Raw genomic sequence first — 27,627 nt, 5'->3', positions numbered from 1 at the left:
AAAAGTTTGTCAAAATGTGGATAAAATAATGAAAATCACCGAGTCTGACCGTGCACTTTTTTTGATTACCAAGTAATAAGCATTAATGGATAAAAAAATACATTGAAATTAATAGTTTTCTTTTTTCTACACCTATTATCTAAAATGTCCCATTATTTTTTTTGATTTTTTTAAAATTATATGTCCAAATACGTATTTTTGTCAATGTCATGGAGCACCCAGTGTGCCGCAACACCCCCTTTAAGAAACGCTATTCTAGATTGTCTGACCTATTAATTACTAATAGATCAATATAACATCTCTAAACCTCCTACTAATTGAAGGATCAATTACGTAATCTTAAATGATATTATGTATTTGTGATATTTTTGCGTACGTGAATATATCCGGTTTTTTTGCATTTTGGTGTGTGTGTCAGTGTGTGTGAGAGTCTTCTATGGACTGTTATTTTGTAATAGTAAAGTAGTACTCGGAGTAGTAGTAGTAATAAGGGCGAGCGGTTAGCAAAGGAGGAAGGGAAAAAGACAGAAAGAAGGCGAAGGCTCGAGATCATATTTGATATTATTATTCTCAAAATAGAAAAAGGAAAACAGTTGCGAATGCGTTAGTGAAGTGGACGGAGGTAGATGTTAATTCCTTACCCTTTATAAAGTAAGAGTGATTACCGATTGTCATTGAACATTCAGTGTTTATTTATATATATATATATACAAAGGCACATCATCTATTAAAAACATGAAGCTCCCTATTCTCCTCCTCTTTCTACTGAGTTCCGAAACCCTTGGTAAGTTTGCAAATATTATATATCATATAGAATGATTGAAGGACACAAAACAGGTTCCCACTGCGTTAGTAGTTGTCTTGAGTGAATTAATAAGATTGTTACGAATCCATGTAATTATTATGGCTTAAACGTGATGAAGCTATATGTTATGTAGTAGATTTAAATACATCTATAACCATCCTTTTCATTTCTACTTTCCGGTAGCATGTTCTTTGATCAGGCTATGTGTGCTTGTAATTGAACCAAGACGAAATCTAAGTCATGAATTGTGGTGGAAATCACGCGACTTCCTTTTATGGCTCAATGGGGGAAACGACAAGACTTTTAGATGTAGTCAAACTCTACTCTTTAAAAAAACTAACTGGCCACACACACTCACAATATACATATTATTCCAAAAAAATATTCGAAACAAACTGTTTCACAGTCAGAAACGGGATTAGATAAGATCCCTTTCCATGATTTTATGGTTCCTTCAAGAAATACATAAAGGGCAAAAAGCCCATGGAAAAGGGGGATTCGATAGCAACAACATATTCTACAATAAACAGTTTTTAAATAAACGAACAAAATATTTTTTACCTCTGTCAGAGAGAATTAGAGATATATGATTATACTCCGATGTTTATAAATTACATGTTATCCCCAAAGAACAAACAACACTTTTTGATGTTAGGTGTTGAAATTGTAGGCTTATATATAAACATATTATGTACTAAATCATACATGGTTCTATCATTAAACCATCATCCACCCCTTCTTCTCTCAACCCTTTAGCTTTTTCAGAAAGAAAAACAGAAGTCTCTTTTCCCCATTCCCAACAATACAAATCCAATTAGTCTGTTTTCTATCATTGACGCCTCGGATGGTCAAGTTTTGTTTATCATCATGGTTCAAAGACCATTTATTTATCTATTCAATTCTTTGCTCATGAATTCGTGGAGAATAATTATAATTTTTATATATTTATAGTCCAATAAAATAAAAGTTAGATACATAGTACTTTATATTACATATCAAAATGCCTTTCATACATAGCTTTGATAATGATGCTGTTACTCTCATCATCCAACCATGGAAACAGAAATTGGAATCAATGAACTCATAAATGATCTTAATGATTGAATGATAGTCGTGATCCTCTAACAATCTTTATTCAAAATGAAAGACAGACAGCAGGTGAAGGAAGTAAATAAGTTCATTGATGTATTTTACACTTTTTAACAAATTTACTATTTCATTAGAGTGAAATGACATACATTAAGATTTCAAAAGAAGCAATAAATTGCATTATTGTCACTCTGAGTCTCCTATGTTAATGACCCATCTTCTTCTAGTTAGGAGTTAATGAGGTAACACGGTAGGAACAAAGAAGTGTTTTACATATATTCATATACCTAGACAATGTACCTATCTATGAATACCTCTATGAATAATTCTTTTAAAATTATAGGTAAGCCCTATGGGGATGACAACAATGACTTCTATTCCAATGACGACTACGGAAATCCAGATTCTGCCGAGTCTGTCAAACAAGAAACGGAGCAAGTCATCACGCTTACACCAAATTTCGTCACTGAGCCTGTGAATAAAATGGTGAATCAAGGAGGAACCATTGAGCTTCCTTGCATCGTGGATCGTCTCGGTAAGAAAATTAATGTTCATTTCTTGACTAGTGTTAGATCCGAAAAAACTTAATGCAAAAATTATTGAACTCACCCAAAATATTCTTTTTGAAATACTTGATTAAACTCGAATGGTCTAAACTCAAAATAATCCACTTGTTTCTACACTTTTATTGAGTAATTCCTAATAAAACCCTCGTTATATTTTTTCTTTTTGTACAATTGACGCCTAGTATTTCAGCTTTGTTAACTTGAGAAAATAACATATCGCCCTCATTTTTAGCTGACATAATATGCTATTGTAGATCAAGAGTCTCCAAAGCATTCCATCCGGACTATAAAATGAACCTAATGGAGGAAAGTTTTATATCAGCTTTGACCCTTGTAACTGAGGATTAGTGATTTCTTTAAATTTGTATAACATGAGAAACCATAACTTCTTTTAAGTTTTATGTTTTATTCCATAAAATAATAGAGAAATAAAAGTGGTTAACTAGAAAAAAAGTTTATTTGATATTTTTTGTATATCTGGGTTAATTCAAAGATGAATATATATCTTTCTTTGCCTGATACCTTTACTTGAACTCAAAATAACTCAATGTACAAAAACTCCAACACTAAATGTTGACGTAACTTGCACGCTGTTTTGTCTATTCATTTTTGAAATGATGCAGATTACACTTTGTATTAATTTACATGGATGTGAAAAAGTTCTTGTTACATATTTAATGAAAAATCTTCTCACTGCGGGAGTTTCTACTCCCGTGTGCCGCCTTATTTCCCTTCTCTCCAACACCACTTAAAAAACAATTACATTTGTCATTTCCTGAGGTTTTAATGGAACTATGTTCCATTTGGTGAGGAGAGTTGGCTTAAAAAAATATACAATATTAACAATTTAGCGTTCCCTACACTTGTAAGGGTGTAAAATAGGTAGATGAGGCTTAAAGATAGTTTTTTATTCTTTTACTCCCCAATGAAGTTTATTGTTATGAGATCCAATATCAATAACTATCAGTAATAATAATACTATAAAATAAATAATGATAAGGTCTAGTGACCCCTACAGTTTAATTGTAAAAAAATGAGATAGATTTTCATATTTTATTTTATTTTATCAATTTAAAAGAATCGTTTTTATTGAAAGGTTTATCTCTTGAACGCCTCTCGTAATTTATGACCTAGCCTCATTCTTTGTTTTATTTATATTTCAGAGGGTTTCGTACTCCTATGGAAGAAGGGCGAACAAATCCTTGCTGTGAGCAAGCAGATCATTGATAATCAAAGCGATCGTATAAAACTTGTACAAGATGAAAACGACAATGGAAACACACTTGTTATATCTGATGCTCAACCAGAAGATGTTGGAGACTACTCCTGTCAAGTCTCTGCCTATAATCCAAAAGAGCTTAAGCATTCCATCCGTATTCGAGGTAAGGAACAAAAAGAGATTCATTAGGGAAGGAACGTTTCTCCTCATATTGTATATATCTTAGTTTACTCCCATCCCCCTATCTTAATGAGTGCATACATACATTGTAAAAGTTATCCTTCAGTAAACAAATTCCCTTTTGGGGGTGATTTGGAAAAGGGAGGAAGGAGGGGCTGAGAAAGATTCGGGGCTCCTTCATTAACTATGTATTAATCTTACTATGCTCTCTAATGCAATTTGTCAATTTATTCTTAATTAGGAACATACACGCATTGACAACTTTTTTATTTATAAAATACCTTCATTTGCATATAGAGCGTTTTCAAGTGACGACAGCATCTTGTCATTTTAGGGGCTAAACAACTCAAAGTTCAGGGGCTCTAATCTACAGGGGGATTTTTTCAGTATTTCTATTTCTTGATCTATTTATTTTAAATCATTCATAGTCACTCCAAATTTAAAAATAAATCAAAATCCACATAATAACAATCCCATCAGTGATTACGGTACTGAAGTTTTATAAGAATAAAAAACCCTTTTAAAAAATAATAATATTAAGGAAACTATTACTGTGTTTTTGGAATAGTCAAAAAGGGATCAACAAATAAAGAATTTATACCTGACCTTCGATCAAAAATGGTTAGTTTTTTTATAATTTTTAAAAATCAGATCCTAATATGTATTAAAGATATGTAATAGCATCGTTATACAATCTTATCTCCATATCGTACATAATAAATTAACTATTAGAATGGAAAGAATTATATATTTTTCTCTAATTATCCAATTTTTTCTCGTTTCTATTCAATTAAAAGTATAGTTAATTGTACAAATCTAGTCATTTCATAGGGATTTTCAGTCCCTATTAATTTGATTGAATTCAAATATAACTGTTTATCTATGGTTTCAAGTAGAATTCAATTCAAGTTTTTTTATTCGTAAAAGCTTTTGATGAATTTTCATCAAGATTTATTGGAAATTAGTTCATTTTAAATTGTAAAGTATCAATTGTCATACAATTTATGACGTCAGTTTACTATATAAATTGACAATTTAATAATAAATCTTGATCAAACTCCATCAGAGACAAATGACTTTATAAATATAAAAAGACTTAATAGGTTACTCCACTTTTGATAGAGTAACAGGGAAAGTATAGGTATGCATCATGGCCCGATGGATCCTTCCCTATTGTCTGTATCGTTGTTCATGGATTTTGTGGATTATAATTTCATATTTTATTTTGCCTCTTTGCTCAAAACTCCATCCAAAAATCGACATAAAGGCTCAACGATAAACGATACTTACAATTTCGTAGGGTCGGTCAGGCAAAAAGGCATATTTTAACTTTGTATGTTGCTCCACCAAAAATCAAGCTAACCTCCACATTGAATACTACTTATTATCAACAATAAAAAGTGATATTTTAACTAAATCAAAGTAATATGTACTGAAAATCCCTAAGGAAGGGTTGATTTGGTCCTTTTTTTTTTTTGACCGATGAAGGACGAGAAGAGTAGGATAATTAGTGAAAAAAATATCTTATTCTTTCCATTGTATCTCCACTGTGGAAATAACATTGTATAATGATGTACTAAGATATTTTTAATAAATTTTGACATCCAAAAGTTCACTATTCTGTCCTACACCGACAAAAAGACCCAAGATACATTTTGGTAGTTCTGAGTTATTGAAGGAAATGTTTTGTTTTTTTGTAGAACCCTTTAAAAGTGCGTAAGGCTGTTATTTCCTTGTTAATTGCTTTAAGTAAGTATGTTAAAGTGTCAGCACATGGCATGTGTGAATTTGATCAATTAAAGGCTTTAGGCAATTGAGTCCTTTTACCATTGACTATGGAGTTGATTAATTTAATCTTAATTACTCAGTACTTTATTCACTCCAGTATATAACTCAATTTCACCAATACTGTTACTTTGATCCTTTTGTCGTGGTAGGGCATTAATATGAATAAAAAGGGTTTTTATTTCTATATCAACAATGCTGACGTCACATCAAAATGCTCTATTAAGTAGTCTTTTTTTTTTTGCCTTATAAGTCCTACATAATATATGCTATGTACATAGGTATGTATGTATGTATTAAAAATGATGTGTAAAAAAATCATTTTTTTTTTACTTTTCCTTATCCTAAGGGTTTACTCCTCTAAGACAAATTCTGTACTTATTATTTTTTAAATGGAGTAAAGGAACAAAAAATAATAAAAAGATAATCTTATATAAAAGTATATGGAGATGATATATTTAATATTAAAGAAGGGGGGAGAATATGGTGAACCTCTCTGGTTTCCATCCTTTTAGTTTTGTTGTTATTATTTAAGATATTTTCATCTCTATTTAATATTTAACCCTTTCAATTAATTTACTATCTCTTAAGACTCGGATTGTATGTGTCCATAGCATAGAGATTAAAAGCGGGGTTTACATCTTTACTGTGAATTGAAAAATCCATAATATTTCGGCAGAAAAAAATGTTAACTTGGCTAGCTATCAAGCAAAATAAACACTATAGTTTTTTTTTTCTCTAAAATATATTTTTTTGTTGACTTCGCCAATCAACCAAGTCTGCAATCATTTGACTCAAAATTTCTCCCCCCTGGGGCTAAAAAGTGCTCTTAACGAAGCTGCAACTCAGATTTTTTCGCCAAAAAAATATAATATCTCAATGTTGACAATAAATGTATGTCTGGGAAAATCTGCAGCCCAAAATCCAATGAGAATTCAACTTACAGTTTTCTGTTTTATTAATGTAGTAAATTTAAAGGGAATTTAGTTTATTAAAATGTCCACTCCCAGAGTTTACTGGACTATGTACTCTCCCCCCAGTATTGGATTATTCGATTCCATTGCTCAAGAAAATGGCTTGATTAGCAATATTTTTGCGTTAGAAGTGTATATCTGCGCCATACCCTACGATCGGTCCTTCAAAACATTATAAAGCTTAAAATGCCCTCTATATGTGTTAAAAAAGACATCATTTTCATTTGTGCAGGGTGCGGCAACATAAACTACCATTATATCAATAGGACATGGACGTTGTTTACTTGTATTTGTTTGTAAACAAAGCGAAAGAGAGTGTCGCCGTCTTGTGTCAAAATGATAAACTCCCTGAATGAAGATATTAATTAACTAGCGGTAGTATCCGGCATTGCCTGGAATAATCGGACAATACCTAAAAGACAAATGTTACTTTAATAATATCGAAGATGACTCTTGATAACCTCAGCCGCACGGTTTCCGAAGCTTTGACAGACCTGGGTGAGGTTGTGCGGATCCAGGTTTGTCATTGTACGGATAATGGTCTTCTTCAGGGCTTTCACAGACGAATGATATATAGCAAATGTCTCATGCTCGCCCTCCCATAGAGATAGAAATTACATGAGTTCAGATACGGGCTGTTTGCAAGCCAAAAAATCCGGACTCTAAAAGTGAGGACTTTTTGTGGCCAAGACATCCTGGATTTTTTTTTTTGGTCTTGTAGGCCTGTGCACTGTCTTGTTGGAAGGTGTAATTTCTTCAAAATGGTTTACATCCATTTTTTCAAGGAACAGTACAATGACAATTGTCAGCCCGTGTGGCTGAGGTTATCAAGAAAGGCAGATCTCATTATTAATAATTGAATGGCATTAATTGCAGTTTTCAAATAAATAAAAAATATGGTTCAACTCCATCTACTTCGTTCTTTATAAGCTTTTAAAGATTTTCCCAATTTATCTGGACCACCCTGTACAAAGTATCCTGTTCATACATATATTTGTATGTAGGAATTGCAGCACTTGGATGTCGTTCACCTTTTTCTAACTAATTTCTTTTATATACTTACATTCATTGCGGCTGTTACGTTCTGATTATTATTACTGCTGAAATAAAGAATAGGAGTCTTAAAAAATAAAAAAAATCGTCCGTCACACATGGCTAGTGAAGTCTAAGATATAAAAATTGATAAGTGTACAAAAATGGTACGAACCATGTACTTATGTTCAAACTATAATCAAAAAAGAGGAGAGAGTGTGTGTATGAAAAATTGTCGTTCGAAATTCCGTATTCATCTCACGAATGTTATTATTTAAAATAATATTTTGTTAATAAAAAAATTGAGTGATGAAAGAATTATTCCATTATGCGTAGCAGTGTATATTATGTGTAGTAGTAGTAGTAGCAATGTATATCCAAAATGGATTTATAGATGATGAAGGTGAAGGGAGAGTAAGTTAAAAAAACAAAATATTCTCCGATGGATGATGAGGGGACTCTAAACCTCAACTGATTGCATCAGCAAATTTGAGTTGAATATAACATTAATGCTGCTTGGAGAAGCAAGGGGAGGGGGAGGAAAGAGTCCTAATGAATGTCCAAATTAACAACTATTTTCGTTTCTTTTTTTTATAGAATGTCCCTTTTGGGTGGAAGGAAATTGCTTTGATTTTTGTATTGCTATTCTCTGCTAAAAGCCATTAAGACTAGAATTACTATACTATTATTTTGATAGAGTTTTGACTTTACCGATAAATATAATCAAATGTTCAACCCCTAGTCTTTAAAAAGGATTGGTTATTACGAAATAGTGGTAGTATCTATCATTATCCGTACTTTTTAGGCGTCGATGAACGGACAAATTTTGCTCCATTAATACAGAAGATAACTAGTGATCAAAATCGTCTTTATTTTTTAGCTCTCCAGTTTATGGAATTGTTATTCTGAAAAATGAATTTTCTTTACTTCAGCTGCTGTCAGAATTATTTAACTCCTGAGTAGTGAACTTCATTTTCTATTACATTCAATTATAGTCAAAGCCTGATTGAACAATCGTGTCGGCTCATGAAGGCCGAAGCTTAATCCTGAGGATTTCTTGCAGAGATATAATTGTAAGTCCTTGTTAGACTTCGAGTAGAATTGAGGATCAACATTGGAGTAATTCTTGGCAATATCCTTGTTTATTTCCTTCTCTTCCTCCTCCCTCGTCACAGCTGATTGTAGCTGATCCAAAGAAACGCCATAGACGGTTAAGCTGTTCCTCTAAAAAAAAAAGAAAAAAATCTTTAAATTGTAAGTGTTACTATGTAAATTATCGGTTACTTTTTCTTAACATACTCAAAGTACACAGGATTTTCATCACTAAAGATAACTTTCCAACAATTCCTCGGTCCTACTCTCTTTTTTTCATGAGCACACTCACACGTAGTTACTTAATACTTCTCAAGAATTGGAATATAACAGCTTTTACATACCAGTGTTTCATATTTTATACAACTCTTAACATAAAATGTAAATGCATATCAATTATGGTATACATCAGGGAGCACTATCTACAGTATACAAAAACCTTCTTTCGAAGAGGTTCAATTTGATCTTTTCAAAAAATTTCAAGTTCGTTGTGTTAAACAGATGTATTTGAGTCAGACGAAACGTTCAAACAAACTGTTTTCTTTCGTCATGTAAAACATATTCTTCGACGAATACATTTCGTTTAGTCATAGCTAGTCTTAACTCGTTGGTAATGAAAAAACTATCATTATAAATTAGAAAAGGAAAGACGGTTGTTACGTGTGCTTTTTCTTTTTTTGTTCATTATTTAATAGGTCGTCGTGGTGTTATTTACCCGCTCTGAAAGAAGAGTTAAATAGTATCTTTCCTGTAAATTGTTTTAAAAATGCATAATAAAGTAAATATAACTTAATTTAAATATTATTATGAAATTTTTCCCGCACAATTGCCATTTTGAATGTAAAAGTTTATATTCTTTATAGCAGTAATTCATTTCCTCTATCTAAATTCATATAACATGGGTTTTAATTCAGTAGTATCATATATCTGGCTCCTGCCTTTTCTTCGCTCTCTTTTTGTTATATTCGATGATGAAAATCCCGCGTAGAATGGGCATGTTAAAAAAAGAAACTGAAAATTAACATGGTATGTCTTACAATTTGAAGAGTGTTTTGGAGTAGAGAAAGAATAATACTCATGACGTTTCATTAGATCAGCTGTGACTAGGGAGGGAGGCGAAAAAGACATATACAAGGACATTAGCTAGAATTACTCCGGTGTCGATTCCCAATTTGACATAAAATTATTATTCTGCAACAAATCCTCAGGATTACACTACCTCTTGTATGAGCACACGCGAATGTTCAATCAGGTTTTGAATATAATTGAGTCTATTTAGGAATGGATGTTCACTACACAGGAAGTAAATAATAATGTGGACTGCTAAGGAAAAGAAAAATTCATTCTTCAGATTACCAATTAAAAAAAAAAAAAAAAAAAATGGGCCAGCTGAAAAATACACCTGATTTTCATCATTCGTTATATTACAACTAAAGCCATAGCTAACGAAATTAAACTTAATTGATTACATCAGCAGATTTGAGTTGAATGACACATTAATTCTGCGTCTAGGAGGGGTGGATATCTACTTAATGAAGGGTCCAAATTAGCAACAACCTTTCCCCTACATTTATTGTTATTATGAATATACATATGTATACCTAATGTAGATAATATATATACTAACCAGAGGAGCAATAATAAATACACTTCTTCGTCTACTCCTTAAAATAATAAGATAGAAGTAGATTCATTTTCTTTAATAACATTTGTATATCCAAAAAAGAATAAACAACAAGTTAATGTGCAGGGAACATGCATGCATGGATTTGTAAGAAGTAAAGTGGGGGTTAACGCCCGCCCATCTGCAATTTAGTATAAAATAATAAGAGAGGAGAATAGAGCTGTAAATCGTAAGCATTTTCGCTATGTAAAATGAGCATTGCAATCCTGATAATTTAAAAAATGTTTGAGAGGAAAGCAGCTTAGCCGTCAGTACGTTTTATCAGATCCGCTACAAACAGCTATGAACAAATCCCACTCCATATAAAGCAAGGACATAGCAGGAATTACTCTGTTGTCGTAATTTCTCGGAGTCCAAAGAGGACTTACACTTATGACTCATCAGCGTTACTCTACGTCATTTATCAGCACACTATTTCGTGGTTAAACTTTGATGTTTGCTGCTCAAGAAGTAAAGAATGTTGACGACAGGTTGAAAAAATAAAATAAAACATTGTACAGGTGTCCAACAATCAAAAAAATTGCAGACTAAAAAATGCTTTGAATGTATAACTCTGGGTTTAAATAGAAGAATCGAAAATTAACATTGTGACCCTGACAGTTTGAGGCATGTTCGAGAGAAGAGAACAACTTTGCGTTTTATTAGCCAGCACCTATGATATAGAGGAAATAAAGACTAATCTTACAAGTCCAACAAGCAGGGCCCACTGCTTGGATTTTTCTTTGAGGTAGAGGTGAATATTTTAAACATATTTATTTCATGGACCTATTCCTTTTCCATAAAAGGGCCTTCTAAATTAATTTTTGTATTAATAATTATCAAATTACATTTTTTGAACGAACATTTTTCGTACAGAAATGTTAAGCCTTTTTTGTGGTCTTTTCGTAGACTATGTCAATATTTAATTACGGTTTTTTACAAATTAATGTTTGTATCTATTTCTAAAAAGTCCTTATTATATTGAAAGGTATATTTTATTCTATTTTTCTAAAGACTTTCCAAATTTGTTCCATTTTTTCAAGTCATTGCATAAATAATCCAAACTTTCCGTCTGACATCCCATTTTTTTCCCCGACACTCATAGTTCATGGGAAGTGTCACCCCTCCCTCCTCCATGGCACCAGCCCTGCCAATAAGACTTAAACTTATAATTCCCCAACAGTTCCTCAATGTTACTCTGCGTCATTCATGAATCCACACACTTTATACTTAGATTTTCTCTCCTCAAGACCTAAAAATTTAAGATAATAGCTTTAGAAAATTAAAAAAAAAAAACAAGATTCAACTTGGAAATATATTGCAGACATTTTATGTTATAATTTATACAACTCTATTTATAAATGATATATTCTGAAAAATTCTCAATTCATTCACTTTTCTTTGCTGTTAAATGAATTAGTAAATCAGTGAAAATGTCTTGTTGGTGGAACTACTTAAAAGAAGGGGGACGAGTGGGGGGTGAATTAATTCTTTTTGATTATGATGTAACGCTGCTGATGGAATTAGAAAAACATACATATATATGTATAATGATTTTAACTTCTTCTATCTCTTTCTCTCTATCTTTTTCTATTTAAAAGTGTGTTATTAAATGATATGATGATTATATCATAAGTGTACATAATATAAAACATGGTAAGTGTTAGTGATGTAACGGAGTCTTAGGTTCCTGATTCTATGTGGTTTCTTTTCTCTAAGGGTTATCTATTCTTTACGGATTATAATCTAAGTGTTAAGGGTTCTGATCGAGTTCCTCGATTGGGTTGGAGATCCGGTTTTTCTTATCATATTTTCTGTAAAATAGTACTTACGATTGGCAAGTTGGGCGGGCAAAAAATCTTGGTCCATTAAGTGCTCTGTTATTTTTCCCTAATGTTTATGAGGTAAATTTTATATTTTGCCTAAGGTGGCATAAACCACAGACCTTCACTCAGTAGAAGGGGTTTGATCCATTAATCTGAAGGAATGAAAGCACACACTAGATATGTGATTTCCAACCTGTTCATGACGGCAGTACCTCTAGCCACATTATTTTTTGAAGGAGCAACTAATTTTGTCCGAACATTTGGGTCTAAGATTTGTTTTTTAAATAACTGTATTATGACTTTAGTTTAGGAAAGACAATTCTATGGAGTTTTGATGACCTTTTTTTGTTGTTGTAAAAAAGGCATTTTTAATGACCTGACGGACCCCTTGTGCTCTGAAGAGCCTTGGATGGGAATCAGTGCACTAGAAGAGTGATGACTTCAACTTCTTTTATCCGTTTAGTGGCTTGCGAACTCTTTCGAATCCGTGACATCTCTAATTTTTATAGATATATTTGTATTTATAAGGAGGGGAAGGGAGAATATGATAATATTATCTAGGAAAAAAAGGAGTAAACATTTTTAAAGCAAAATATCTAAGTATGTTTATTGTATATATACTTTAAAAGGCTTTCCTATGATGATAAAAAAACAAGAAGAAGAAACATTTATTTTCTTAAATAAAAAATCGCCAAGTCATGGTCGAACGACTCATCATCTACTTATGTTCAAAGAGAGAATATATTATAAATAGATTCCATGATGAAGAAAGATGTCTATTCTTCTTCTGCCTTTACAAAGATCTATATAATAATATGTACTTATAATACTTTATTATTTAATATTAGTTCTAATGAATGACACGACAAAGAATGATGTTTCTTATTATATGTATATGTAGCCCTTCTACACAGAAATAATCTTGAACGAAAATCAAGAAGAGAAGAAAATCTCAAATAATATTTTTACCACAGATATAAGTCAAACAGGCTTCGTATTTAATTTTTGGAATGACTTAAGATACCCAAGAGTTTTAGCACTAGTAAAGAGTCTTGATTTGGTTTAAGAGATTTTTATTGAGCCTGATATGGACCAATTCAAGTAAAATATGTCTATTTTTCATTCTTTCATTGTGACGATCAATATTGCCTAATTTAAGTGCAATTTACGATACATCCAAAGAGTTCATAAGAAAAATTGATTGATAGAAATTCAGGATAATTAATTGCTGAAGAATACAAATGTAATCCACATTCCATTTTGAGAAAAATCCTTCCATCATACTTTCGTGTTGACGAGTCACAAAAAAAAGTATTTATTTTTGGATAAAAAAAAACGGTCAAATTTCTTAAGTACGCCATTGCCTTCAACAAAATTTGGTTTTTATGTTTTATTCGAAAAAGTATAAGAATATATTTTGTGTACCGAAATCGGTATTATTGGAAATTTATTGGTTATTTTCTTGTTTATATTTATATAATGCAAATTAAAGAGTATATATCCACACATAAATATACAGGGGCGTCCGCAGGTTTATATATATATATTATTTTTTAAGGGGTCTTGGAAAAAAATCCAACAAAACCAAAGCTAATCACACAAAAATCAAATTTTTTGTAAAAATATTCAAAAATTAATTTTCAAATAATACATTTTATTGAAATAAAATCAAAAATCTATTGCTATTCACAGAAAATTAAATTTAAAAATTTTAATTTTTAAATCCATAGCTATTTACAAAAAAATTAAAATTTTGAAAAAAGTTTCAAAAATTTACTTCTTTTTCCAAAAAATTATAATTTTTGGAATATATAAATTTTTTTGGAAAAAGATTTTCCAAAATTTACATGTTTAATATAAAATTTTGGGACATACTTTCAAAAATTTAATTTTTAATATTAAAAATATTAAGTTTTTTTTTGGAAAAAAATAAAAATTCCTTAATTTGGTGAGGGGGTTCACCCCCTGCAGACACGTGTCTTGTGTAACAAACTAAGTTATAGTAATTTTAAAAGTAAAAATTAAGAATACTAGATACCCACAGAATGAAATGAATGATTACTATATATATAACTCTTCTTTCAGTCAAGCCAGAGATCGTAGCCGTTCCATCCTCTGGGCTCATTGTTGCAAAGACGGGAGAGTCAGTCACTCTTGCATGTGAAATCCTCAAAGGAGATCCCACTCCAGAGGTCAAATGGCGTCGACACGAAAGAAAAATGCCTTCTGGAGAGGAGTGGATTCGAGGATTGAGTATTACTTATACTTCAGTGTCACGCCATCATTCGGGCCACTACATTTGTGACGCAGACAATGGATTTGGAGAAGAGAGTCTTGCTAATATTAAGTTGGATGTTCAACGTAAGCTCTTTTTTATGACTAAATCAGTGTGGTTTGTTTTTTCTTTGTATTTATTTTGTTCCCTCTCGTACCCCCCTTATGGAGGTTATCCATAAATGTTTTTATATATTAGGGTGGTATGTACTGTAACTTTTGTCGAATTTCGATTACGACTACCCGGGCGACTAACTACTAGACTTTTTGACAAATCTGGGACAATTTTGTCATAATGACTTTTTTTGAAATTATAACAAATAATAATTTTTAAATATAATAATTTGACAAATGACTTCTTAATAAAGAACATCATTATATAATTTTTTTTTTTTTTTTTATGAACGCAAACTTTTGACGATATTTAAAAAAAAAAGTATAAAATTTAGCAAATGACTTTTTTTAAGGGACAAATGTTCCTATTTGTCAAATTTTTTTTTTTTTACAAGTGATAAATAATTATTTCAGATACCTAAAAAACATAAATTTTGGAATCTCTTTTTATTCGATTTTTTTAGAACAAATACATGTTCTATAGAATAAATATATTTTTTTTTAAATCTTTATTTACTAGATAAAGTTTTTTTTTGCCTTTTTACAAACTTTTACCGATATGTGCGGGCTGAAGTGGGTATACTGCCAATAACTTCCCCTAATCTGCTAATTAGATGACTCAGAAAAAATTAGCAGTTTAGTCATGAGTTGAGTATCAAAGTTGTAAAAAATCATGCTAAAAACCTCTTCCCCCTAATCACAAAGTATTTAGTCGCCCTATGAATACTTCATAATGAACACCAAATCCATGGGTCCAAAAATTCAAAAGTACATTAACTACGCAGCTAACAAAGAAAACAAATTATTTATGTAGTACAGTATTTTTATATGGAACAGTTCAGTTCAGATCAACCTACTATATACCATATAAAAATTACAATTGACGGGGATACAGAATTTATTTAGAAGTATTCATAGGGGGCCTTGAAACTTGATAGTTTTTGACCTGTTTGATGTTTTTGTTGTAGTCTTAAACGATATTTGGACTCGGGGTTCATTTTGAAGTATTAAGAGGGGGGCTAAATGCTATTGAAGTGGCGGCAGAGGTTTTAACTTGGATGGTCTCCCTGCAGTAGTCCTAAACGATCCATGGGATCGAATTTCCTTTTTAAGTATTCAGAGGGAAGCTAAATGCTTGTAAAGTGTTGGCGGGGCTTTTAACCTGCTTGGTAGTCCTGCCATTCACAATACAAGTTTTGGGCTGAGGTATACTGTTTTTGTTATGGGGGGAAATTTTCCCATTGACAATTTTTTTCAGCTCAATTTTCCTAGAACCGTTATTTTTTTTTACCAATTGGCAACTTTACTGTACGATCGTGATCGAAATTCGAAAAAAGTTGAACTACACACCACCCTAATGTTATTGTACTTATGTTTTTCTTCTATTAGGAAAATTGGATTATTCATCCCCCATTTTCCCTGGACGGTCGTTGTTTATCTTCCATGCAATCTTTTATTATGTATTACTATCCTACAAATGAAACTACATAGTATAGTCTGGACATACATAACTCCTATTTTCTTCCTATACATAATCCTTGTCTTATTCCTCTGATTCTTCTCCTGATAGGAATAATAACAATATTTTTGTAACCCTTCAAATTGGGAACATAAAATATTCCTTTTTGTTATTTGGGTCAAATAGAAATAAAAACAATGTTCTAAGTCTATCATCCACCAAGGGAGAGAGGGGAAAAAATCACCTTCAAATATTATAATTTTACAATAACACGAATAAATATTCTCCATCCCTCACTTACTTCTCCTGAAACAACATTTTTATTTGATTATTATATGTTTATAGATGCTCCCGAAATCGAGCAAGAAGAAACTTTTATTCATACGGGAGCTGGTGACGAAACAGAAGTCATTTGCATCGTTCATTCCTCACCTAAAGCAAGCTTGACTTGGTTCAAGGATGAAGTTCCACTAGGAACAGAGTCTGAATTTGAAATGAATCAAAGAGGGAATCGTCATACACTTCTCATTTCAAACATTGATGAGAACAAGTTTGGAAAATATCGTTGTGAGGCGTCAAATGAGTTTGGAATCGATTCGAAAACGACAGAGGTCTCAGGTAGGAGGACATATAAATTATTTTCTATCTATCTATACACATAATATAATCACTACTGCAGCACAAAAACAAGTTCGAATGGGTCTGGATTATATTTGTATTCTTCAACAAATTATCCTCCATTTCTATAAACAAATTATTCATATTAATCCTTCGGGTACCCCGCAAATTGCACATAAAAATAGCCCAAAATTCAACGTTACATTAATGAAAGAATTATTAAATAATTTCATTTTAATTGGCTGAAATATCTCCATTAAATATTGCGTATAATATGAAGTCAAATATAAACGTGGAATTTTGTATGTTCTTGATTTTTGTTCAAGCTTGTTCTTGAGTTAAAGCAATACATATTGCTGATTCTAGCCCCTGATAACATTCCTCACCTTAAAACATTTCTTTAATTTATGAGCTTTGATGATGAGGTCATTTATATGGAGGATCTAAAATAGGGTGCGAACATTCTCTATATATCTTTTTTCTATTTAATTATTATTGCTAGTATAACCCTTTTCCCTCTTGTTTCAATCAAAGTTTCTCTGTTTCTATTAAAAAAATGGAAGAAAAAAGGTTTTTCCATTTGATGATCTGATAAGAAATAATAAGAAAAAAACAGGGATTATGTATATTATGTAATAATAATTTATCTGTACTCAGTGTCTGAACACTCTTTGAATTAAAACTTGTATCAATATACTTCTCATAAGGGAACTAAAAAAACTTAATAATATTTCTTATAGTTTTGAGACTCGGTCCAAGATCGAACTTTTTACGATTCGATCTTAAGTGATTTTTTTGTTGACTGATTCGAACTGGTATTTCGATTCAGACCACAACTGTAGACAGGAATGTAATTGTTTTCAAATCGTGGACCGATTTTTTTGGATCCCAATCCACGAATCGATTTTATGAGTTTTCACGGCATTACTTCCCTAACACAAAAATATACGGTGCATTTTGTTGTCAGCTGTCGACAACTTACTATTTCTTCCCCCCCCCCCTACCTAATCAGTGTTATGAACGTTGTTTGCTTGAATTTGAAGCAGTTCTTGTTAACTAAGCTGTGAACACTCCCCAACAATCACGGGATAATAATTCCACAGTTGGCAATACATCATTGACTACCAGCTGACTTGGTGCCTTTTTTTTCCTATTTATTTTCGGAGGAAAAGTTGCGTGATAAAACGTTTATAAAAATATGATTTATGCAACACATCTAAGTAATTTTATGATATTAGTGGATGTTCACAATGGGGAAACACTTGCTGGAATTGATCATCATATCAATGACTGAGTATAAAATGAAACAAATTCTAAACGTAGGCTCTTGATTGATATGCATAAATTGATATACAAATCAAAATCCTAAGTTAAAGCCTTATTGAGTTCACAATACGTAGAGTTAGTTGCTATTAATCATATAAGAGTCAACTCATAAAAATGAATGAAAACACCTGAAAAGAAAATGCACTACGACCTGGTTACACTAACCAGACATAAATTTAAACTGAGCACTTATTTATTTGACAGGTTAGATGCACTTAGAAACGCTATATGTGACATGTTTAAAGTTAAGTACAATCGGTCCTACGAGGGTGGTCTGAAAACTTTCCTACATCAACGTGAAGATTGCAGCACTCTTAAATAAGAGCTAGCCACATCTATCTAACATCTCTTGACGGTTACTCATGTGAGTCTTTTTTGAAAATGAACAAATCAAGTATCGAGCTGTCATTAAATATTTGCTGTCCAAAATGGCCGAAAATTTGGTAAGTAACTGTCAAACAGATGTTAGATAGATGTGACTAGATGTTTAGTCATTTTGGAGAATAAATATTGAATGGCAACTCGATACTCGATTTTGTCCGTTTTCACAAAAAACACTCACATCAACTGACTCAGACGAATTTATATAACAACTGCACGTCACAAGGAGCCTCAAACTTGGGTGAGTATCTCTCAACAGATGCTAGATAGATGTGTCTAGCTTTTGTTTACGAATGCTTCCATCTTCACGTTGAAAACTTTTCAGATCAACCTCGTACATCTCTGTTATTTCCAAAAAGCGAGCCGTGTATAAGATCGTCTTGAATTTTCAGAGCCAAACCCAACACTAATTTCTTGTGAGTTTATCTGTGAGAGATTTCATTAGAATGACATAATCAAGAATATATCTCTTTATATAAAACTTTATTTTTCTTCATTCTTTGTATGTAGGGATGGTGGAATAGTATTAAAAAAACGCACACACACAACTTTAGTGTGTGCTACTCATTATTATACAATGTCTTCATTTCCTTTATTCTTAGATTCATCACGTACTTGATGGAATAAGTTATTGTGTGTGTGTTGACTATCCACCCAGTGCTCCCTTCATCTCTACTCTATATACATATATAGTTGTAGTGAACTATATTAGTTTTAGAAAAAGTATATTATATATATTTGAAGAAATGTAACAAGATCCTCTGTTCCAATTTCTGTTTTGAGTGCGTGTGTTTCTTTACATACACAACACTAGCTCTAAATACGATACTTTGCATAGCATGAAGATGGAAGAAGCAAAAGTATAGTGACCCCATCATTGACCTTTCTTCTTCTATACCTTCCTTTTCTTCTCGAAACAATAATACGTTTGTATAAGTGTTGAGTAGTATTGTGTTGGTCCTCATTTAGGACCGAGGTCCAGTCCAATCTCACTTGTCGGTCATTAAAGAAAGTAAAGTCGGTCCCTCGGTACGTTATTGAGGGTGTTTCCCTTTTTTAATTACTCTCTTATACCATATAATAGCATAAACTATACATATAACCTAGTACAAATATAATATATTATGTTTATATTGTTTTGTAATATAAAAAAATGAATATTTTTTGCAAATATATGTGCAATAATCTTAATGCATATTTCATATATCTTATTTGGCTTAATAAACCATTGATATGTGTACGAAAAATTTCAAAGACTTACTGTAAAGTCCCAAGGACTGGCAGTCCTCAAACCGATCCCAAGGAACGATAAGACTGGACTGCACCGGCACAACACGTTTGTTGATACCCAGGTTGACAATCTGAGACCGTTATTATTTTTAAAGTTTTATCTGAATCGTTCTCATTTATTTTATTAGTTAAAGTAAGGTGCCTAAGGCAAGTCCCCTCCTCTAAAATCGGTATTGGGTCCTGGTCTAATAATCAATTTGTATAGATCTTGACTTCTCAAAGTCTTTATCCTTTTTCCTTTAAAAATCTTGGTCCTTTTCTCAAAATCAAATCAAACACTATCACTTTTCTTGGTATTTTATCCCTACAACATGTTTTGATATTGTTTTTTTCTCGGATAAGGTGCTCTTAATCACAACACATTTTGATATTTACATATATGACCCCTTAATACATTTTCTCAAAATTGAGTATGGATTAAATTTGGATTTTTCCGGGAATAATGATTGTTATTTGCTATCAATATGTTATTTTGATCCTTTGAAGGCGCCGCAAATTGTACTTAAATTAGCAAAGAATCATCATTGCATTAATGAAAGATTTAGAAATTGATAGATCATATTTAAAAGGGACCATATTGGAGCCAATTTAAGATTCACAAATCAAATAAAGGTTCTAAACTGTAGCTTAAATTCTTGAGTATCTTAACTCATCCCACAAATTTGAATAGTTGGCCTATAATTGAATGAAATATGTGTATGAAATATTGTATATACATGTGAAGTAGAAAAAATAAATTAGGAATTTCTCATTTTCCTGATTTTTGTTTAAGATTGTTTTTGTTTTACCATATTTGATACATCACTAATTGCTATGTATACCTTCTTATCCCCCTTAATAACACAATACGTTTCCTTTTCCCTCTCATCATGGAACCCTAGATGAGACATTCTTTGCAATCGGGGATTGAGTGCAGCAAGAAAATGAAAGGAATACATACTACTGATATATAGCTCAGGATTGATAAATAAGGGATTAATCTTATTTATTCTTGGAATTCTCTGATTTTTTTTCTCTTTCTTTCTAAAAAAGATTGATTTCATTTATATGTACACATAAAGGGATATTTCTTTTGTTATAATTTGTCACTCGTGCGTGTTCTAAATCAATTTCGTAAGTTAAATCCATTTGTTCAAAAAATTATTCATATATCTGGATTTCTTGATTAAATTCTGAATTGCATGTTATGTTCTTGTTGATGAGGGAAAGGAAAAAAGTCATTTCCTTTTTTAATGAATCTTTTTTTCAATATGGCAATGTTTTTAGATTGTTTTTTTTTGAGAGGAGGGAAGACAAAATTAAATTATGATTATCCGGCTCTATTTGTCTATAATTAATTGTACCTATGGATGTTACAAGAATGTGTTCCAAATTTCAGGGTATTTAATTCCTATTTGCCCAACTGAAATCATAGTAATGTTGTTGTACTAACTTAGTATTATATTCTAACAAAAAAAAATATAAGATCAAGAAAGTGCCTGATGTTGTTTAACGTCCGGCAGCACTTGTCTTCAGATGCATAGCGCTAGTATTGAGGCGAAACTCAGTATGATTTGAAACGAAAATTATGACTGAAATCATTATGAAATGCGAAAAATCCAAGCTCAAAGAAAAGTTTATACAACAAGATTCATTTGAATTTTTTGAAAGAAATTTTACTTCCTCTAAGTGTTCAAAATTCGTGATCTTGTCAGCTTTTGATTAAATAGAGGACACTCTAGTCCCTATGTCTAGTGTTATATCAGTCTCCAAAGTGGGTGACAAAGTCCAGGGGTTCCTCAATAGTCCTTCCTTTATTCCACAAAAAATATTATCTGGGTTCTCAAAGAAAGTATATTTGTTAAGAATTCCCATTACCCAATTTGGAGAAAGTATTTAATTTGATTTCTTTATAATAAAAAAATGAAAAAGAATCTACTTCATAGATTAGTTAATTGTTTCTCAAACGGAGTTTACCTCAGAAAATAACTAGAAATGCTGTAATATATTCTGTTTCTGTTATATACAAAAACAAGAGCAAAAATATCTTCTGCCATAAGTTTTTGTGTTATATTTTGAATGGGTCCTGGGATATAAAAGTTTGAGAAAAACTGGGTTAGGCTGGCTTTTATAATTAATCCAGTAGACATTGCATATTTTTATCACTCCCTGTTCTCTAAAATTCTTCAATTAAGTTTGCCCTATACCAGTGATCCTACAACTTTTTATAATGTACAACTGACGAAAATATAAAGATCTCCAAGTATCACTATCAAGACCAAACTGAATATAGAATAACGGAGGCTAAACATTTCAGGACATTCCTCCACGTAGCACCAGAGGGAGCTTACATTTCATAGTTTGAGAACTTCTGCATTGGACTATTTCTCTATCTTTCACCTTCAAATTTAAAATAAGAGTCTTAAACAGGGGCGTGGCTAGGAATTTTGTTTGATGGGAAGTAGTACTTTTTGACAAAACTTTAAACAAAATATTTTGGAACTTAATGAGTGTTTTTTGAACGTCTTTCCATAAAATCACAATATTAATGTATAATTCTCGTATCAATGAACACATTTTTTTCATCACTAAAAAAAAAGAGTTTCAATTTTGAATACACAATTTCATTTTTTGACAACAACTGTACTTCACTAAGGATATATTTCAAATTTGAGAACAAAATTTTATTCATGCTCAAATTTCTGTAGTCATAGACGTGGTCTTAAATGTATTTAAAGAAAAGGTTGCCTAAAGAGTGAAGCCTTGAGCAAAAATTTCCTTATTCCCTATATTTATTTATATACATTGTCAAGACATTAAAATATTTTTTTTTTCTGTCAACAATATACATAGTATATAATTAATATTGACAAAGTGGCTTTTTATATACATTGAGATATAATGTTGACCACTTTACTTGTGGTTCGGCAATGAGTAGTATGTACAGTTCTGAGAATATTGCCGCAGGAAAATTGCCCGAAATTATACTATATACAATAATGTAGTAATTTATCTACCGATCTGTTCTAGAGACGTCAGGCGTCGAAGCTGCTATTGTAAATAGATATCCGGAAATAAGGAGGGGTCATTCAGGGTTTAATAGCCGATTCCATAGGGGATTGAAGTAACAGCGGTGATTTTTAACATATTTCAATGTCCCACAGTTTTCCTACACAAATTCCTTCTGTCTGGAGTACAATTTGGGAAATTGGGAGGGTTATTTTATCGTCACCCATTAGCTGGAGAAAAAACTAACAACAGATCCTCACATGGGCCAGACCGATCTTTAGATGGTACAAATTGGTACATGAATCACTGTATATATTTAATAATAGAAGCAATTTTCTGGAAGGTAACTTTCCTGTGGGCAATCCTCCGCGCAAATAATTAGATTTTATTTTTCATTTTTTCAAGTCAAGAATATCACAAAAGCTTTCTGTAGTGTTAATTGGTTACATTTTTTAGCTCACCCATTGTTTTTTTTTTTAATGTGGCAACCTGAAGAGTTTATTTTATTTTCCTTCTTTGCTATAATTATTTTTTTAATTCCTAAGGATTGAACTTCCTTTTCTCCTACATACAATTATATTTCGTAAAGTTGTTTTTGTTTTTTTAAATTGGTAATTTGAAGACGGAATTTTCTTTTCTGCAGCAGCTATTGCCATTATTATTTAACTTGTGAGTAGTGTGAACTTCCTTTCCTACTACATTCAGTTATGTTCAAAACCTGTGTGTGCTCAAAAAGACGCTGATGATTTGTTGTGCATTTATAATTGTCAGTCCTTGTTAGTAGAATTGAGGATCGATATCAGAGTATTTCTTGCTCATGTCCTTGTTTATTTTTTTTTTTCTCCATCCTTCCTTTTCATAGCTAAGCTACTCTCCTCAGAAATATTCATCTAATTATCAGGGTGACCACGTTGATTTTTTTTTTTTTTTTTTTTTTAACAAGCACACGATTTTCTTTACTAATTATATACAGAACTGGATCGAATATTGCGTGTGATCATAAAAGACGGAGAATAACCTGTAAATTTATTTGTTGGGGTGTTATAAATGTAAGTCCTTGTTTGACAACATATATACAACCTTTACCGATCTTTCCCATGTGGGACAGATCGGTAGATTAATTTCTATAAATGTAGTATAATTGCGGGCAATTTTTCATTGATGCCAATATTCAGGAGTGTAGTTTTCCTGCAAACAATCCTCCGGGCACGATTCATAAAATGCAAACCCTCTTAAACATCACTTTTCTTCTTGAAATATGTATTATTGCGAACCCCCATTTATGTACATATCTATGTCTGTAGTAAGTTGGAACATATGTTCAAATCTTTGTTAATGAAAAAAAGGAAGGAATTACAAGTGTAATAAGTTTTTCATGTATTTTTTGTTTCCTTTTCTTTCTTTACAAAGATGTATTAAAGTAATTATTCTAATGAGAGAAGGTGGAGCTCTCTTGAATATATATTAAAGATTCCTATTCAAAACCAACCAGTCTTGTAATATATATTAACTTACTTTGATATATGGATCCTTTTAATGTACTACAAAAACGAACTTTTCTGCTCTTTTCCTCCCTAATGTAATATTAATAGGGTTGCCCCAATTAATAATCGTATATAGGGTTGTAAATCCTAAGCTTTTTTTTAGCGGGCGGTTTTTGTTGTTGTATTTGTTAAATTTGTAATTATTATTCCTTCATTTTTGAGGAGAGAACATATAAGTATAAAGTGTAGCCATGAGTATGTGTTCTCATAAATGACTAAGAGTAATTGTGTGGATTTTTGGGGAGTTATAAGCAGTGATGCATAATATATGTCCTGCCGGTATGTATAAATAAAATAAACCGGAAATGAACGTCGTGATCCTGACAATTTGAATAATATTCGGAAGTAGAGGAGCTTTATTACATCTGCTGCAAAAGAAATAAACACATATCCCACTCCTTATATATCAAGAACATATATCCTGGAATTACTCGGATGTCGATCCTCAATTATACTCCTTGTCCTACATGGACTTACACTTGTAACTCTCCACCTTTCATGAGTATACGCACTAGTTGTACTTAATTCTTAGATGTGTTTTTTCTTCAAGGATTAAATAATCCTGATAATAGCTTTGGAATGTAAAAAAAGCCTGTTGAGATTGTCAATTAGAAGAAGCTGCTTCTGCAATCTATGACATGTTTTATAGTGTAATTCTGTTTTACTGAGAGTTCAATTGATGATTAAAATCAGAGTCAATACTTCATATGTCCTTTCCTGATACAGAGTGGGGCTTTGTTTATTTCCTCCATCTCATAGCTTATCCAATGAGACGGCATGACAGCTGCACTGCGCTCCTTTCAAACTTTGTCTTCAAATTGTGAGCGTTACCCTGTTGATTATGGTTTATCGTTGTTGTTTTTTTACATACCAAAAATGCTTACAATTTACATCCCTGCTCGTACATATTAAGTTTTCAATAGATGGAGTTACTTTTATGTAGACATTCTTTAGAGTGTATGTTTTCGGGTAAATTTTTGATTGTTGCTAAAATGCATTAAAAAGTCATTTCCCAAGGTTTATACCCTTACTGGGATTTTTACAAAGATGACAAAATTTTTTGTGAAAATTCAGTCCATTTGTAGTTTTTAAATCGATGGACTACATGCTATGAGTTTCTTTTTATATAGTTTTTAATCGACTAAATAAAAGCACATAAAAAAATAGATCAACTTGTTTTCAAAAGTTTATGGTGTCTGAAATGGGCGCAACCCAGTCAGTTTCCTTCTTGTATTGATTTAATTAATAAAGCTCTAATTTAATGAGAAAGGGGAGATAAATTACTTTAAAAAAATATATTTAACATCATTGAAAGCATCTTTCAGGAGTAGGTACAGCCTCAGCGGTACGGCATCAATAGCAATCGCACCCTGTACTTTAAAAATACGCTCAAAGTGCACTCTATTTTTTCCCCCAGTAAATTAAAATCCATGAAGCGATAACATCACCATATTTAAAATTGGCATGGTTAGACTTTGTGCCTGAAAACGGCTAATTTTGAGCCAAAAATGAAATAAAGGATCTGAAAGAGTATGAATAACGATTTTAATGCCTTTACAGTAAAAAATCTTTACTAAAAAAACGGGAAATTTGATTATTTTATATACTTTTTAAGTAGAAGGATTATAATGTAAGAACTCTTCATTACAGGACGTGCCGGAATTGCAGTCATTAAATCCGATCCCAAAGGCATGGCCTACGAACAATTTAGTCTCAACTGGATTTCTGAGAGCTTCACTCCCATTACTAAATTCAAACTCCAATACAAGCTCCGTGAGTCCCTCGAGGATTGGAAGGAAATCGAGATCCCCGCCTCTCACTTGGATAGGGAGTTATATGAAGGGTCCTACACTCTCTCAGATCTCATTCCAGCCTCTGTGTATCTCGCGCGAATAGCGAGCATGAATGACTACGGATATAATGACTATGGGGAAGCCTTCAAGTTTGCTACCCGTGGAGCAGGTATGGAAGATTTGTCATTATAGCTGTGTGTGTGTGTCTTTCTTTCTTCATTGTTGTTTGTTTCTTGATGTTTATATTACATTTCTTATTTGATGTCTTAATTAAAAACATGGGTAAAAGGGAGAGAAGTTTTGTTTATTGGCTAAGTTTTTTATTTTTATTTTATGGATGTATGTACTAGTAAGAAAAGTACAAAGTTTCCCGTTTCCCTTCTTCAAAAGAATGGAAAAAACACATCTTATTATATAGATGTGTATGAAAATGAGTTGGTATTAGGGGGAGAGAGGGGTGCTTTTCATATTATTAAGACAAGATTAACACAGAAAAGTTGTTCACTAAATGTTTATGAGTTTTATCTTTCATTATTCATCTTTCAGATCCCATTCAAAAGCCCATCACAGGCACTGGATCCGCCTCACTCCACCAAGGCTCCCTTTCCTTTCTCCTCTCCGTATTCCTACTTCATTATGTCAATTATCTCTAATAAGACTTTGATTTGCTCATTTGAATCATTCATTTTTCAAATACCTACATATAGGTATGGACAGTGATGAATCAGAATTTACCCAGTCGTCCCTACCAACAACATCTCCACGACCACCCCCTTGTTGTGTTTCTTAAAGTCGTCGTCTCCTTCTCTACTAAGAAATAAGTCATTTACAAAAATATGTACATTCCCAATGTGTGAAGATGGAACAAGAAGAAATTATATTTTGTATTTGATTTCTTACAAACAAAAAGAAGAAATAAGTATTACTAAATTATGAATCACAAGATGTGTGTAGTGTGTAGACTTTAAAAAAAAATCGAAGAAATTGGAACAATCTCTTCCATTACTCGTAAACCCCCAAAAGATATTCTGTATTATTTTTATTTGTGGTTTAGTGATGTACACTGTTTTTTTATATTATATTATATAATAATTATCATTAGCTGTAATATTTGTAAAATCCTCCCCCCAAATAAATGTCGTCTTCTTCTTCAGTCATGATTTGATTTTTCCTTTGTTTTTATAATTGTATCATAATTATTGATATACACTTCAATCATTTTACTTTGTTTTAGATATTAATTCTTAAAGACTGGAGCTTATTTTTTACATCTTAAATAATATGTGGATTGTCTCTTCCTCACGAGAGACGTTTTTTTTTGTTTTTTGTTTCATTTTTTTTTTAAAGACAACTTATTATTCCAAACTTTTTTTAAATTTGTATAGCTTAAACTTTAACTACAATATGAACTTCTTTTTACCGAAACCCTACCCCACTCTTATTCTATCATTAAACGCAGTCTTTGTACGATATTTATATTTAATCATCCATAACATAACGATACAAATATCTATATATCTCTATATACTATATAATTTTTAATTTTTACTACACAAACTTTGTTTATATGTTAATAAATGATATTTTGTTCTTCGTTTTTTTTCTTAAA

The 27,627-nt window shown here is 31.8% G+C and overlaps 1 protein-coding gene across 2 annotated transcripts; it reads left to right on the top strand.

The window, feature by feature from the left end:
- The first annotated feature begins 416 nt into the window (after window positions 1–416).
- Window positions 417–27,627, top strand: LOC121117767 (lachesin). 2 transcript variants are annotated; one of them, XM_040712260.2, is made up of 8 exons: window positions 417–651; window positions 716–784; window positions 2,238–2,429; window positions 3,624–3,842; window positions 14,317–14,592; window positions 16,424–16,696; window positions 25,876–26,187; window positions 26,565–27,627. In XM_040712260.2, exons 2-8 carry the CDS (start codon window positions 736–738, stop codon window positions 26,669–26,671), a joined length of 1,428 nt encoding a protein of 475 aa, XP_040568194.1. In that variant the 5' UTR covers window positions 417–651; window positions 716–735; the 3' UTR covers window positions 26,672–27,627. The 2 variants fall into 2 exon arrangements, with proteins under 2 accessions (XP_040568194.1, XP_040568193.1); XM_040712259.2 differs by having other exon boundaries at window positions 417–784.

Source organism: Lepeophtheirus salmonis, chromosome 5 (genome assembly GCF_016086655.4).
Source record: "Lepeophtheirus salmonis chromosome 5, UVic_Lsal_1.4, whole genome shotgun sequence".
Lineage (NCBI taxonomy): Eukaryota > Metazoa > Arthropoda > Copepoda > Siphonostomatoida > Caligidae > Lepeophtheirus > Lepeophtheirus salmonis.
Note: the sequence above shows the minus strand (reverse complement) of the source record. Positions and strands in the feature narration are given on the sequence as shown.

Coding starts and splice junctions, on each gene's coding strand:
- LOC121117767 (XM_040712260.2), top strand. CDS start 736: ATGAAGCTCCCTATTCTCCTCCTCTTTCTACTGAGTTCCGAAACCCTT. Junction 2,430..3,623: donor TTGCATCGTGGATCGTCTCG/GTAAGAAAATTA, acceptor TTTATATTTCAG/AGGGTTTCGTACTCCTATGG. Junction 26,188..26,564: donor GTTTGCTACCCGTGGAGCAG/GTATGGAAGATT, acceptor TTCATCTTTCAG/ATCCCATTCAAAAGCCCATC.